The 18,066-nt window shown below is 34.2% G+C and overlaps 1 protein-coding gene across 1 annotated transcript in view; it reads right to left on the minus strand.

Moving 5' to 3' along the window:
* Positions 1–18,066, minus strand: part of LOC111003464 — a 129,253-nt gene that overhangs the window by 30,115 nt on the left and 81,072 nt on the right. Inside the window, exon 7 of the mRNA XM_045630753.1 lies at positions 5,874–6,069. Coding sequence (XP_045486709.1) covers positions 5,874–6,069 — 196 coding nt within the window. The remainder of the gene's footprint in view (positions 1–5,873; positions 6,070–18,066) is intronic.

The following is an 18,066-nucleotide window of genomic DNA, read 5'->3' on the forward strand; positions in this document are numbered from 1 at the left end:
TGAAAACGTAAAGAAAGCGAATACGTTGCAGCTCAAAATTGTAGATATCGCATGCGTCCGCCAACGACGTCTGCCCTCACGTGTCTGCCCGTTCGGGTAAGCATACTTTGTGATCTACACTCCTCCCACCGAGCCATCCGCGTCCCCCGCACGTCTTTGCCGCCGCGCCGCGCAGCGCGCCCGCGCCCGCCAGCCCCGCCACACCACACCATGCATCGTCACACTCACACATTCATAGTGTATAGGCCGATGGGCCTGATGGACATGTCAGGCAGAAAGTATTCTAAAAGCTGGCTAGGAGTATTTGAATTATGCGATACATAACTGCACCCCGCGTTTCCACCCGTATAATTCCGGGATCGGGATCGGGATCTGGATAAAAAGTACCCTATGTCCTTTCCCAAGGTTCCATCTATCTCTATACCAAAATTCATCAAAATCGGTTCAGCGGTTTAGGCGTGAAAAGGTAACAGACAGACAGACAGACAGACAGACAGAGTTACTTTCGCATTTATAATATTAGTAGGGATGGTAGGTGAGCCTAACCCTGGTGCACCTATCGATTATACTCCAGTTTAAAGTCCAGTTGTATGTTTTCATATTAACACGTTTGTGCTCTTTTATCAGATCCGAGTGGAGCGAGGTTATAGTAACGGCACCACACACTCGGATCCGTGCACTCCGATAATTTTTTTAACCATTGCCATCCATAGCTCTTGGAGCCGAGTATTTGGCACCCGCCGTGCTGTATGCCGACCACACGGATATGAAAAATGTTTCTTTTTAAATAAAATATATAATATATATTTCCAAACATTCATATTTATTATTAAATTCGCCATAAAATGAAAATGATTGGCATCCGGTTATTAGTCCATTGTTTGACCAATGTGTGACTCCATGTGTTAAATATTCCCAGGAAAAGCAATGTCAGTAGCAATACAATGAAAAGCAACAACACGAAATAGTAATAAAAATATGCCGTTGTCGTCAGCTATTATTTTATTCGTTGGTGTGTTTGTCCACTTTTGTTATCATCCAGCCTCGTTTCCAAATATGTTTTTTTAACTACATCTCATAAAATTGCAAGCGATTTAATTATTATTACTTTTCGAGAACGGAATTTACGAAAGATACTGGCTCTTCCGAGTCTTGCTTTTATTTTCAAATTTCATATAGTAAGTAACCAAAAATGTTTCTGAAATAAATTATATCCTTCTTTTGAGCTAAAGAAAAGTAAATAAAGCACGAGAAAGGATTTTCACATACAAGCGATAACCACTCCAATCTCAAACAAGGATCGGGAAGATGGGATAGATGTATCACACGGAATGTAACAAATCCGTCTTGTCCGTATCTGAATCGCGAAATACAGAAAGGTTTCACAGATTGTATGAAACGCAGGACAAATAGTTTCTGTGAAACGGCTTCTTTTCAACCAGCCGTTGGCTTCACAATAGTTTATAATCAATAAAGTTAAGCGGGATTTTTGTTAGGTATATAAGATCGTTAAAATATGGATGTATAGATGACATTTCCTTTTTTAAATTTGAACTATTTCGTGATTTACTAGTAATTTAAATTTAATAATTAAAAAAAGTTTAGCATCGTGCAGTTCCGTCATACTACAATTAATATTTAAGCCTTGTCTTGTTTAAGCTATCACGGAATATGGTTTAAGAGGAATATTATAAATATCCATGGAACAAAATCACCTGCATCATGAACACACGTCACAAACACACCTTCACGTATATAGGGTATGTACATGACGTACGTGTAAACTTTAACACTATCACACAATACGCACAACATATTATATTTATAATTTTTCATATATTGTGGTTGCTTAGGTGCAACAATGTATATTTTTTTCATTACATTTATATAGTATCTATGTTAGATTTGTTCTCTGTTCTGAGTTTACTTTAAGGGTTTTATTTTTTTAAGGATTTCATCAATCAATAAGAAACAACGATACGAGCCTGTCGACCTCTATACGCATTACATATTTAAAACTGTAATAGGCTTTATACTAAGCGATCGATTACAAAACTCAATAGTAAAGGCACTTTCTTAAATAAACAATGAATTTGATTTTTATTCTTGTTAGTCTTTACTCGAATAAATCCTTATTGGAATTTAAGTTTTTTTCGAAGTTTTGACAACATCAAGTTCCAGCTTCTATTTTATTTATTTACACTTTGTTATTACATTATTATACAAACATAAAAATATGTTGCATAAATTATGAGGCAGCAGGTGGCCTTATTGCTAACAAGATTATTATATATTATAATACTGCCCTTTATTTAAGCATCTTTGCACAGATAACAATATTGTATTGTACATCTAATGTAAAATATAAGTTTGATGCATAATCACAAAGGATGCGCTTTCTATGTAAGTTTTATATAACTAAAAAGAGCGCCTTTTTGATTATGTATGAAACTATATGTAATAAAATACTGTATTTTAAATGACAAATTGAACGCGCTCTACAAAATCCATGTTCCGATATAATCAAATGAAGATCGACAAAGTGAGGCAATCCGTACTCAATTTCCTCGTGCCATGAGATCCAGGCCTTCGCAGCGGAATTAGATCAGCATCTTAATTAACTACGCAATACAATCTTTGATGATATTGATTGGGACCTCGTTTATTTAACGGATAATCATTATATGGTATCAATAACTTGCATTCTTAAATACTGCGTGTACAATATGAAGCGATTGAAAACAAAAGACGAAACTATATCCCAATGACAGATACGCGACACGGTGACAATGTTAAACGAATGATGGATTGGAGCGGTTGTTTAGAATTGTTTTGTTTTTTTTAAGCTATTGCATAGATTATATCGCAGGCATTGAGCGCGGCGACCGAATCAAGAAATTTCGTAACGAAAGTAACCTAACACACTATGACGTAATAAAGGTGCGCCCAATATGCATTAGAGCAGGACAGAACGCATACTGCGTGTCACATCTCTCTGACGAGATCGGTCACGTTAACGTAATGTAAGCGCGGCCGGTACGCGTTAGACAAGCGACAGTCACAGGTGGCTGATCATCATGTATAATTAATAATTCCCCTAATTTATTTATTCCAGTAAGGAAGAATCAAATGTGTAGATCAAGATCAAGTTGTTTCTAGCAAAACTATGGAAACTGGCTAAAACACTTTTGGATTTACTACATATGATTGCAATGCAAAATGGCGGGTAATAGCGCTCTCATTATGATAATCCTGGCTTTAACGATGCGGTTACATTTTACAACGATTGATGTCAACGTATTCATTTGTTATTAATGTGTGGCATTATTGCGGTTGTTTTGTGAGTAGATTTAAAGTTTAAAAATATTTTAGACGACAAAATGGAAACATTCAATTAAATATAAATTGATTAAATAAGCCTTTGATTTAATAAAAATATATTAAATTAGTGTAAATAACTTATAAAGGCTGACATTGACTCGTAAAAATATGTTATAATTCATTAATTTTGACATATAGGTACGCTAGCTTTCGCCAGATGTCAAAGAAATCACTCTACCTAACCGCATCTCGATTCTTATGGTGAGCATATTTAGGGTTGTCTGGAAGAGATCGCTTGTTAGCGATAAGGCCGGCCGTTGCATCCCTTGCAATTTTTTGACGTGACAACGTCTAATAAATTGGTTTGCCGGGTGACACTTCAAGAAACTGCGTTACGCTCCGCTCACGTTATGCGCTCACAATGAGAGCGAGTGAGAGGCACGCGCCCGTATACCGACTTTACAGGCAACCAATTTTTTTGTATTGTGTTATTTGTGTGAATAAATAAATAAAATAAATAAATATTTATTATAAGTTTTTCGACCTGAAGCTATAATTTATATTATTTATTGCGATTACAGAAATCATTGCGATCATCAGCCATTGCGATGAACACTTCCGATTGTACAGGACCCACTTTTCATCTCAGGTAATGGTTCGACTTAAATCCCTTCTGGCACAATATGCCAGTAAGCAGTCGACGCGCGTTTGTCGATTTGCTTTACTCAATTCGTAAGACCAGTGTACAAACAGTTTTAGCACCAACACCAGTCTACAGCTAACTCAGCCATAGTTTTGCAAAGGATCCGCTTCCATAATAGCATTGAATTATTCGTTATCAACTTTGGTCTCCGGCCGTTCTCAGGGCTTGTTCTGCACAATGAAATTTCCACAACGAAAACGTTGACAATAACAACGCAGTGTGTTTTATTTCCCCGTTTGGCGGGGGTGTTGCATCGGCTTAAAGGATGAACATGTGTAAACATAATTAATCCTTTAAGCTGTTTCTGTAGCACTGGTGCCACGGTGGAACGCGTACTCTTAAACAACGATATTTGAAATTTTCCATTTTACAAATAGAGTAATGAAAAAAATAGGGAAAATGAAATGAATCCTAGTTTTCGAAAAACAAATGATCGAATTTGGAATTCTTAACGTAAGAAATATTTGAGGGCAAAGTGGGCAGTAAGACAAAACGAATTTCATATATAAGAACCTAATGTTATATAAACGTTATACAAATAAAATATACTAAATTAATCCGAAAACAAGCTTTTGTAATTACGAACAAACAAAGTATGATGTACTGCTATTTGTTTGGATCTGTGTGTGATTTATTTGTTTGTGCGATAATCCACGTCATAAAACTGTTCACGCTGTGTACTATATTAATGGATACTTTTAATGTTGTATTGTTACCTACCGTGAGCTTTGTATATTTCTATTAGGCCTTGGCATCGTTCTTGTATAGAAAAGCGCAAGTGCGTTCTATATGCCGTTATAACTACCCATCACCATAATACGTGATTCACCCATTTTTGAGAGGTTTTGGTAGTTAACATCGTTAATGATGATGACATAATATTTTGGCTTCCTAATGGGCTCATGTTTGGATAGGAAAGCTTCATTTTTTTTCTCAGTAGTTATCCTAGTTGGGAAGTTTTAATATTTGTGCAGCATTTATTAAGCAACTTGTTAACATAAACTCAGTGCCACATTAATGTGGATTTAGCTCCCAAATAACCAAGACTTTCTTTTTCAAAGAGTACCGAGAGTTTCTTACGCCAGCTTTTTCTCTCGGCGTTCACCTCTGTCTTCTTTGAGTAGGGATGCCTATTCCAATTTAATGACATGGAATAAGTATATATCTGTATCTTATATTCCAAAAGAAACATATTATTTTATAGCTTTGGGTGGAAGAGGCCTGTTAGTTAAGTAGTATTACCATACTGTATATGTAGCCATTAAAATCTAAATAATATTTTTTTTAGGCAAACAGGCAGGAGTCTCATCAGCTGTTAAGGGATACCGCCGCCCATGGACACTCTCAATGCCAGAGGGCTCGCGAGTGCGTTGCCGGTCTTTATCAAATGCAATTATTTTTTCCACCTTAAAAAAGCTTTCTGCCCTTATTCATAAAATTATACTCTAAGTTTACATTTATTAAATATGTATCAAATGTATATTCTATATTACGATAGTACTTATTTAATAGATTCTTTAACAAATAGAGGCGTTAAGTTAAGTTCCTCGGTTTTATTCATCACGGGCGTGGCGTCTGGTCCTTATTGGGACCATTTACGTAATACAAATAACTGTTGTGTATAACTGCGCAAGAAGTACACTCTCTTTTTCATAGTTTTGTACTCCTTTTTAAAGGTAGCAGGTGCAGCATCTGCATCTTCAATGTTGAGTTTTTGCATCGTGCGTTTTCAAAGATACAATATGACGGGGATTGAGGGAACTATAACGAAGGTGCAAATAACGTTATATTACAATTGTAACTTTCAGAATACCGACGCAGGCATTTCTGAATAGTAAAGATTACTTACTGAGGTTCATGTTCTGTCAGCAGCTCTTCGAATTGCAGCCTTATCGAATGCTGTGGTGGTGCCCGTAATTCAGTCACGCACTCGGCATCATCAGGATACGGACGAGGAAAGCCGGGGCTCGAGACCGTTGCGTGTTGATAAGAGTGAGACAGGACTATGGTTTCGTTGCACTGGACATACGAAGCCTTGTATGGGTCTGTAAGAACAAATATATTCAATTATAATTACAATGAAAGTTTATCCAAGTTCTACCAAGTTTCTTTTTTTTTTTCAAATTCTAACGTAAGCATATAACTATTCTCATGTAAGTGACTAATGTCTATTATGAGAATAAATGTCTTTAAACCTAATTACAAAGTTTTTTCACTCAAAATACTATATCTCACAAACCAATAGTATGAAAATTGTTTAATTTATACAAGTGCCTTGTGAAGATTAGGACTGACTATTAATTTAATATTAGTATCGCCATCTTTGTGTCAGTCTACGAAGTTTTCAGCTCGCCGTTGTAGTTGTTATAAGATGTTGCGTGGCTCGCAAATTGCGAAGAAATATCTGTTTCGTAGAAATGTGATACACCTATTTGAAGATTAGATGATCTATCATTCGGATATGTCACACCACATGCATTACCTTTCTTCAATAATATAATGTTACTATAATAAAATTCTTGTGTCACGGGGTTAGTAACCGAACTCCTCCGAAACGGCTCGACCGATTCTCATGAAATTTTGTGTGCGTATTGGGTAGGTCTGAGAATCGAATAACATCTATTTTTCATCCCCCTAAATGTTAAGAGTGGTCCACCCCTAAATTTTTTTATTTATTTTTTAGACAAAATTTTCCGTTTTTATTTTTTTACGATACACCATACAACAATACACGCAACCCTAAATTTTCATCCCTCTACAATCATCCCTTATGTTTTTTTTGTTAATTATAACTTTAATTTTTTGGCACAAAAACATGGCAAAACAACGTTTGCCGGGTCAGCTAGTGTTACTATAATATATTCGTTACAAGAGCAATGTTGGCATAGCTACCCTCATGCCTGAGGCCGTAGGTTCGATCTGTCTCTACACAATTGATCTTTCAGTCTAGGTACGCATTCAACACTAAAGAAACCGGCAAGCATTGGGTCTTAACCCAAAAAAAGTGAATGGCTTGTGTCAGGCAACAAAGGCGAATTGTCAAACAAATGTATGCATCTGAGGCCGATTTAGAGTTGTTGCACAGTTGTAAATTTAAGCAGACAAAGCCGCGGTAAAATAAACATTTATGTATCCAACGATTAGTCAAAAAGCTAGTAACACAACGTAAACATATAGTACTCGTAATATTAGAAATTCATTTATTCACTATTGGTACACAATATGACGTATTCAAAGAAATCAGTATTCTGTTCCATCTTTTGTTACACAAGTTTATTCAATATCTATACATTATTTATGATCTCTTTGATACTTCACCATAGAAAGAACTTTAATCTTAAGAAAGGTATTACAGTTTTTCCATAACGTAGTTCGCGTATTGTATTCCATATTTTGTGCTCAAAGAAATATACATACAATAGATACATTTATTTTTATATTTAATTTACTTACAGTACAGACTTGTTAGATATAAATATTTCATGGTCTCCTCTCCCTACAAGTATCATGTAAAAGAAACAAAATCGCAATATTGTATGGTTTTCTAGTCCAACTTAAAAAAAATAATTTAATAAATTTTAAGGTTAGTTATTAGATATATTTTTAGTTTGTAATTGTATATTAATATAATTAAATAATATACCATATGTTTGTCTTTTGTACATCGTATGAATTTCTCTGTATCTTTGACTTCTATTTAGTTGTATTTAATAAATATTCTCCATACTAAGTACTGAAAATTTTAGTATGTATTTTATAGATTATTATACTTCAATTATTAGTTACTAGCTAGTGCCCATGACTTCGTCTGTGCAGGATTAGTATTACGAGTAGCTTATATTAGCGTTGCGTAGAAAATAACTACTAAGCATTGACTATTCAAGATAAACATTTCCAACATACATTGATTACATATGAGTAATTCTATTGGTTTTGCAGCGCACATTTGTTAGTGTCTTCCTACCTACTTGATATTTTGGACAATTGACACAATATTGTAGTGTTGCATTGTGTATTGTAGCATATAATATGTTACTCTGATATATAAGCTATAATATTGTAAAGTTTTAGTGAAATCAATTCAGTACTTTTTACGTGAAAGAGTAACAAACATACATCCATTTTTACAAATTATAAGATAACTAGCAGACTCGGCCAAGCGTTGCTGTGGCTAAGGTTCTTGTTATATTACATAGTAGTAAATTAATCAAGGGAAACCGTAGCAGAACTTATGTGAAACGTTGGTACCACGACACGGACCTAAACTAAACTACCTTTAACTCAGCGCCATCTGTTAGAATTGTATCAAATAATAAACAAATGTTAATGTTATCTTAATTTTAGTAAGGATGCCTATTTTTTTTGAAAATGAAATATAGCCTATGTCACTCAGGAATGATGTAGCTTTCCAACAGTGAAAGAATTTTTCAAATCTGCCAAGTAGTTTCGGAGCCTATTCAATTCATACAAACAAACAAAAAATCAAACCTTTCCTCTTTATAATATTAGTATAGATAAAATTGAAGTAGTCAAATTTGAACGCGTAACTGAGACATTAGTATGTTTGAATTTAAAAAGTAGGAATTTAAAATTATAATAAGCTCTCTATAATTTGCTCTCTACTGTGAATAATTAAACTAACGTGTTCTCTGAAGTAACATTGAGTGGTTAAGCGTAGGTAGTTCTGGAAGTCAGCTAATTTTGTTGTTACATACTTTGACCGAGATGCGAGGCTTCCACAAACAAACAATAAAGCTAACTACGCATTGTTCTTGTTTTCTTTAAATAAAGCTGGGTATTCATGGTTGTGGGATTTATAAAAAAAAAATTGAATTACTTGATTTTAGCGTTAGAGCACCATGTATCAACATAATAATTTAGTTATTTGCTGCTTTGCTTTTTATCACACCACGCGCCTATTTTACCTTAGTATAGCAGTGTTTTTGTTCGATCTCTTAAACATAACAAAATATAGCTTCGGGGTTGTCAGCCACAACAGTTTGATTTTAAATAATATTACCAGACATATGTACTTCATGACCGATTTCATGATTACGCGATAACAACCAAAAATTAAATCTATTGAAGTGAAACTTCTTTACGCACGCTTGACTTGGGGAGTAAGCTGGCAAACGCGTGACGTAAGCGTTACGAAAAGTGTTATCGGGCAAGGCGAACGGAAGTTGGGACAGCAGTGCGCGCATACATTTTCTTTCTCTCTTCCTCTAATAGCCAAACACGTTCCGTGTATCTAAGCACAATAATTAATAATTTTACAATCAACCACAGTTATTACTGATGTATCCAATAATGAAAATAATGAATAAAAATAAAAGATCTATGCAAACATATTAGTTTACCAATGAAAACAGAAATTAATTTAAATATTTGTAGAAAATTAATATTTGTATCTGTACATACATTGTTGTGACCGGAGAACATTCAAACTGAAATGAAAATAGGTATAATTGGATCCACGTTTTTTAATTTTATTTGACAATACACTGGGAAGCTTACCTTTATTTGAAGTAATTTGTAAGCAGACAGATTGGATGAAATACGACGTAATAAATACTGTATGTCAGTGTAACGAGGCAATTGTAACCGCGGATGACAAGTCCCGCATACGAATGAATTCAATTCAGTCAATTCGTCGGGTCGCTACGATATCTTGTTGCACAGTTTGTTTGCGAATTTTATGGGCTATTTGAATAATTGAAACAATATTTATTTATAGCAATGGTACGTTGTAGAATAAGAGTTGTTTCCTCCTGATTGTTGTATAAACCTGTATAAGTAACTACTAAGTGTAAATCTCAAAGACCACTGGACACATTTTGTTATTTTTGGAGGGAAAAATTGGAAATAAATGACAAAGAAATTAAAGTTATTATTTGATTCAAAAAAAGCGAACAGATACTAAAAACGTAGGATAGATAAATATAGCGGGTGAAGGCGAAAAATTGCGGAGGTAGCAAGTATACAATAAATGCATCCAATGGTCTCACCATTAAGAAACTTGAAAATAAAGTCATTATTTGCCTGCAGAACTATATATATGTTTTCCTTTTTAAAATTTTCTTTACAATCTTATATGTGGTCGACTCAAGTCGAGTAGGCCCATCAAATTAAGATGATTCTCTTAACTGCTGTCTTAACCCTAGAAAGATAATCATATTTTGTAATACGGAAAAGATAATCATGAGTAAAATTTACGCATGAATTTGAATTAGTTGTAGGTTTAGGTTTAATAGTTTATTTTAATGAATTCTATGTTATTATATATACTCATATATTAAATTAATTAATAATGCAGATAATTTGTTAAACTTCTTTATTTGTATTTAAAAAATAAACAAAACTTTAAACGTCTTCTATAAGTCAATAAAATAGTATAACACTTACTCTTCCTAATGAAAACGTATTTTTTATTCTAAAAATCAGACTCATTTTAAGTAGAAAATCAACAGTAAGCTTTTCTTATAATTTAGGAACATACATTTACATAAAAGTAAGTAACAAACAGCTTTGGCACATATCAGTATTATGCTCACAACATATAACTTTTTTACATTTTTTGCAAGACGCATTTGCCTTTCTCCTTTTTTAGAAGGGCAAAAGGAACAATAAATCCTTTTTTTTTGCTGCTGGCTCATTGCTATAGTCTTCGGATGTAACAGGCACTTTAATTATAGGCACATATCAGAGATTTTATCTCGCAAATATCTCTTCAAAGTAGGTACTTCTAAACGTCTACGCATAAACAAAGAAGACAGTCCCAAGCTAAGGTTTTTCATAAATCTTTTGCGACTCAGAGGCTTTTCTCCTTTACGATTAACATTATGGCTGTAACTTACATATGCATTAATGCAGGCAATGTTAAGGCAGGCAAATTCCATAGAATAAAGCCATAGGCCATCTATTTGTCTTTCTACTACCGGACATCAGAGAACACATTTGGTCTAGCGACGTCAACGCCACCTTTTGTTTGATTATAATATATTATCATTTCTGGTTTGCCAGTAGCTTCGTTGATAGTAGCATTCTCCTCACAAGATGATAACAAATAAACCATTTTTGCCGGTTTCGGTTTGTAGGAGACGAGAGTAAGGGGACCGTCAAAACAAAACATCGATGTCCCCACTAGCCTGGAGCGACTGTTTTTTAGCTCTTCCGGTATCACACGTTTGTTTGATCGTATGGTTCCCACAACTTATAAGATTCTTGGAGCAAGCTTGTTGCCAAAGGGATTGAGGTAAACTAATTGTCCTCTGTTGCAAGGCTACGATCCTACGAAAGGCCGATGTGGAGACTGGTTGCTCAGTACTGCTTTGCTCTTCTAAGATATTACTTCCGCTTGGCGTCGGCTGTTCTTCTTGTATCTCGTCTACAAACCCTTCTTCTGTGTCACTTTGCACTTCATCTTCACTGTCGTGGTCCGCTACTTTACTGTCGGTGTCCTCACACGGAAGCATCATCACTTTGCATAAGAGCGGCCAGGATTTCGTTTTCGTTTAAATTGGTACTCCCCATTGTGTTATATATTTGCCTCAATATCTTTAAAAATGAAATAACAATATTAGTTATGATATAAAGTATTAAAAGTTACGAAACACAATAAAACTGTCATATAAGCCAAAATCATAAAAGTCACGATAAAGATAATCATGCGTAATTTTGACTCACTCGGTCGTTATATTTCAAAATCGGTGGCACTTACCTCATTGACACTTACGGCACGTGGCAGCTCCCAACGACGAATGAAATGTCCTAAACGCACAGCTATGGATTCGCGCAAATTAGAAAGTGAGAGCAATTTTTCGAAAACGCATACGTAAATTTTACGCAGACTATCTTTCTAGGGTTAAAAAAAACATATATTATTAAGGGTGTAATACCGCTTAGCAATAATTACGAATATGGCTTTCTCATTAGCGTTAAGTTGTGTTTGACATTTCCATAGAACAACATCGGCATTACTAAGATTAAATTCAAATTTAAAAAATAATTCAATTCACTATCAGATTAGTTAAATTTTACCTCGAGAAGCTCTAAAGCTCTGGCAAGTTTTCTATTTCAGCAGATTCGCTACACATTTTGTTGACTGTGGGATTATCGTAGACGTCTACAACATTCTACATATGCTACGATAGTGCTACGACATTCTACAGTGTATATGAAACTATGTGAGCGTCTTCAGCAATGTTGAGAAATGTTATCCAAACTTTTTGTTATGTAACTGTTGAGAAAACTATTTCGGCACCTCAATTGACGCTGGATTAATGGCATTATCTGATAATAATAATAATAATAATACGTTTATTTGGAACATAAGATCATCTAGGTATCACTTATTCCACGTCAATCAATTCGAACCTGTAGGCATCCCTACTCATCGGCAAAGAAGACAGAGGGTGTAGGCCGAGAGAAAAAGCCGGCGTAAAAAACTCTCGGTACTCTTTTAAAAAAGCAAATCATCAAGCAATATTTAAAACAAATATATCAAATTAATTAGAGGCAGCCTGCCCAGCACTAGTCCCAGGCCCTTTTATCAACTAGATAATCAATAACTTTATAGTAAGCCTTTTTACACAGCTTTTCTTTAATACATTTCTTAAATTTATTAAAAGGCAGAGATAAAAGAGCCTCTGGGATTTTATTAAAGAAGACTATTCCTTTTCCCAAAAAAGAATTACTAACTTTACATAGTCTAGTATCTCAGAGATTTTAGATGCAATTCAATGGTTTAATATGTTCTTTTTCTTATTCGGTGCTCTCTTGACAGAGCGGTCGTGATCGCTATGTGGTAATAGAAGACGCAGATGTGATGCGCTTCACGACGTTCCGCCATCGTTGCCTATTGGAGGTCATCCTACTGCACTGATTCAGTGATTCTCCTACGGCAGACTTAATCTGATCAGTCCAACGTGTAGGTGACTTTCCGCGCCTTCCACCTTCCCCTTTAATATGTTACACAATATGAGTATGCCTTACGGAAAGCGACGTATCTGTTTCTTTGTTTACTCTATGTGTATAAAATAAATATAATATCGGTTAAATACTAGGCGAATTAACATGTCATTATATTTTTTACTTTTAGTATCAACAATAATAATTTAATAACATAAAAAAATACACTTACATCACACATACACACTTTTCTCTTCTTTGTCGTTTCTGAAAAATTTCGCTTAACCGCAAAACCAACAAAGTACGAAACTGCGTGCCCCTGTACTCGTTAACTGCGGTTATAATCGTAAAAATGCGGTAAAAATGCACGCCCATAACTCTTTCTATGGAATATATCCTAAAGCTCAAAGGATCAGCCTTAAATACAATGAGATTACTCTTTTTATCACTTTTTTAATGGCGGACCTGAGTTTATGCACAACACTATTAACGGTCGATTAAAATATTTAATGGATCATAAAGTATAGAAGTATAGTAGTTTTCATTAGTCCAGTGCAGTTTATGCAGATCTTTCTACCGTCATATAACTTTTATGATAGCCTACAGGACATCAGCCGCGGCGGGTAGTCAACTAAAGACACTCTGATGAGAAATTATTATGCATCTGAAAGGCATATTTGTAAAATCTAATATCAACGAATCATATTGCATAACGCAATACAAGACTCGTTCAAGATAGTTTAAATTTTGTAAAATAATGGGCAAATATTTGGACCATAAGTTTGACAAAAATGGATTAGAAATAGCTTGATTATTATTATTATGACAGATGTTCTTAGTATGACTTAAGGAAAATTTATCTAGCATTTGTATGGCTATTTTTGTATGATTGATAGTGCTTAATATTGATCGATATATATGTACCACTTTTTTCTGAAATAAGCGATTCATTATTATTATTAATGAAAATGTAATAAATAAAACAGTAACATTACAGTATCATTATTAAAATCCAGCTTCTCATTCAAATATTATTAGAATAAGAAACTGTCCTTAAGCGAGTCTCTTTCTGGCTATACTGGTCTGCTCGAGCTATTAATTTTGTAAATAAAGCCCTTTCATTTCGTCAAAGCACCAAGTTATTTTTCAGGAGCGTGGCACAAATTAAAATAGGCATTTAACGCCAACTTCGAAATAAGATAGGCACAGTAACTATATTTAACTAAAAAGGTTTTATTTTTACATTATTTTATACTATTTTCTTTTATAAATGCTTACAAATCCTGGCTGTGTTTTCCCTGAATTTGATTGGCTCGTGCCGCGTGTATGACATTGCAGAAGAGGTGTTGTTTTCATCTACAAGCGCAATACGCAGTCTTTTGATCTTTCGTCTTTGAACCCGATGTATTATGTTGCATTATTAAAAAAAGTAAATCGGTGATGCTACAAGCTTTTTATATCTGGGCTTCAGAATTCTGTTTCAAGATCATTTGTTAATCTATGACGTAAGTAGGTCATCAACCTTCTTCCCTTCCAATGTAAAATGAAAATCATTTAATGTATCTTTTTTTTTGACGTTCATAAGTGTACATTATGTTACCTATATGAATAAATGATTTTCGATTTTGCTTTCGATTTTGTTTCAACTTTTTGATTCTAAGGCAATGTCCTTCACTGTTCGAGCGAATCTTAAATGCGCACATAGAAAGAAAGTCTATTGGTGCATAGCCGGAAATCAAATCTACGACTTCAGAGATGAGAGTTGCAATCTGTAGCCAATACGCCAACACAGCTCGTATTATAATAATACCCCATCAAAAATATAACAGTCATGAAAACCCTTAACGTTTTATCTCAAGCACCCGAAAATCTTGTTAAAGGTATAAAAACGATCGTAAAAGCGGTTAGTGTGAAATGGCTTAATATACTGAATGGTAATCGAGTGTTTTATATGGCCCGTTAAGTCAATACGTGATCGCTCTGTTTTAGTGGTTTTGACCTAGTATTGAAACGTAAAATGATTCATGAGAACTCATAGTCATAAATGCAAAAAAGATCTTTGACGTCAACAATGTACCTGTTAATGTGCATAGGACCGTTTTACAAAAATAACGGAAATTCTTACTAACATTATCTTTGCGATTTAATCAAATTTTGTTTATTGGTCTCAGATTTCCGTATCTGTTTCATGATCACTTGTCAATCTAATAGACAAGAAGCATCTTGTGTTTGACACAAGCCTTCGATTTTTTGCGTTTAAGGCAAGATGTTATGCTCACCATATTGTCCTTCACCTTTCGAGCAATTGTTAAGTGTGCACGTAGAAAGAAAGTCTATTGGTGCACAGCCAGAGATCGAACCTACGACCTCAGTGATGAGTCGCACGCTGAAGCTACTAGGCAAACTCGGCTAATGTTTGTAATAGATAGTTTTATAAAAATAGATATTGATGATTACTCAGTAGATAAACTATAATCAAATAAATTTTGTAATTAAAAGGTAATCATGAAAACGTTGGACGTCAATTACCTAAAAAGCGAAATATATGAAAATCTTATTATATTTCTTGCATTCAAATTATGAAATAGAAAATTTAATTCACATAACATCGTAACAATATGCGAGTGAGTCAAAGCTTTCAGCAAAATAAATATTGTCCATACAAAAGCACATATGGACTTTTCAACAGATTGGGTTTTGTAATCAGTAGAAAGTTCAAAATATTTTTAACAAACTCTATTAATTTTTTATTTACTGTCAAACACAGAAAAGAGTTATCATTTCAGTAATCACTGATCTGATCAATCAGATCAAATCAAAATTTTTGCTGCTCACCTCCACTATGTCGAACCAGCCCACTGTTTCCGAACCAACTCGACTTAGGATCAATAAAAGAGCGTACTAATTATAAAAGGCCGTAAGTGCACTCTCTCTCTGGCATTGAGAGTGTCCATGGCAGCGGTATCACGTGCATGCAGTGCGTGCCTATAGAGTTCACATGTCTGAAGTAAAACTTCTTGCCATCTAAAGTTCTAATATGTAACCACTCAATGAATACATCAACCAATAGCGTGTATTTTTTCTTTTATTTTTTCATCCGTAAAAAAATTCCTCTCATGCGCCTAAAGAAGTTTCATTTCAAAAAGATTTTCATAAGGTGTCTACGTCTTCTTCATTACCTTTAAAAGACAGAGCCAACGGGCAGTAGGCTCACCTGTCCGATTTCAAGAGTGTTCCACGCATACCATACAAAATTTTCGTATCGTGTCAAAACACGCGCTACTGTATTTTCTTAACTGTGAAGGTCAGGATAACAAGGCTGGGCAAGAAAAGGTCAGTTGACAACCATTTTAGGGCAATAACATAATATTTTTAAGCTGGTTCTCAAAATATTAAACCGATGTGAATATGTGTACATACTAGAAATTACAAATATCTTAATATATATATTTCTTGTGTGCGTGTGTATGTGACTGAACTCCTCCTAAACGACTGGACCGATTTAGACGAAATTTTTTGTGTGTGTTCAAGGGGATCTGGGAATGGTTTAGATTCACAATTTTGTCCGCTGGACAATGTTTTTTTAATTAATTTTCAATTTATTAGTTGTTGTTGATTTTGGAATGTTTTACATTGGATCCGACAGACGGCGCTACCATCGCAGTGTCAAATTTTAAATAATATTCGAATTTTAATTTTAGTCTGTCCCGAAATTTAAAAAAAGTTTTGTTATCATGGTGTTTTATCGTGTGTGACCATGTGCTGGATCGTTAGATATTGTCATAACATTTGAATAATAATTTTCATCAAAATGGCTTATTAAAAATTGAAATTTTGAAATTAAAGACGTGTAGACAGGACAATGTCTGTCGGATCCGCTAGTTATTTTATATATTTATAAAAGTCTTCATAGATCGTCGCAGATAAAAGTTAAATTATTGTCATATTTTGACGGTTTTTAGAAAAAGTTAATTTTCATTATTTAATATTTTATTAACATTTGAGCGCGGATTTAACAAATATTCTATTAAATACCAATACGCATTATGCAATACCAAAAATGGGGCACAGAGAGATATCGGAATGTATTTTACTTTTCTTTATTGATATATAATCAGTCTTTGGTAAAACACATCGTCGATTTTGGATATTTAGTCACTAATGCTAATAAATAATTGGCGCCTATGCACTTTAACCCTAGGACCCAAGCGTCTCTTCTCCAATGGGAACAAATTCAAAATGCAATGGCTGGCCATGCGTCATACTCGTGAACGGGTGATACTTGTGGTGACTGATCGTACTTGAATTCGTGTATGCGGTGATATTAGTGGATTCTCCTATGTATTTGCGTGTTGTTCTCACGAGAATGTAAGTGCGTGTTCCTATTTCACCATGCCTACTGCTAATAACATATCTTTGTTTTTAATATATTTTATTATTCTATTTTACTCAAGAAGTCATATGGAAGATGGTGTAATGATTGCAGCTCCTTACAAACGTTGTGTAAGAGAAAAAACTTGGCGATTAAAAAGAGTAGCGGAGAGTTTATTGCCATTTCTTTCGCCCTTGATTTAAGAACTGGAAGTAAATGTATAATTAGAAGCATTTAATGTATATTTATTTTTTGACGTTCATAAGTGTACATTATGTTACCTACATGAATAAATGATTTTTGAATTTGAATATATATGTTATTATAAGATAACAATAGTTAGGCAACGTAAACTAATTACTCGCATTACGCAGAAATTCTTAGCATTCTGTTCTAATTAACAAATTAATTCACAATGTTCGAGACATGACTAATTCCAGTATACTGTACAGAAATAAATGGAGCAACTATATTTTATTTAAATAAGAAATGCGCTCGTAGGAGAAAAACTTATTCGTTTTAAAATGTTAATTAGATATTTACGGGAAAATATACTTTACTATATAAGTATATTATTCAGCAAAATAATATAATTTTGATTTTGGTTAATGTAACCGGAATGTTGTTCTAAACGATGTCATCATAAACGGTTTTGACTGTATAATAACTTTTAGTATAATTATATTAATTGAAATATTTACGTAAATATTACACAAAAACTTTGGTGCGAACGTAAATTGGGAAGCTCTTTACTTGGAGG

Source organism: Pieris rapae, chromosome 13 (assembly GCF_905147795.1).
Source record: "Pieris rapae chromosome 13, ilPieRapa1.1, whole genome shotgun sequence".
Classification (NCBI taxonomy): domain Eukaryota; kingdom Metazoa; phylum Arthropoda; class Insecta; order Lepidoptera; family Pieridae; genus Pieris; species Pieris rapae.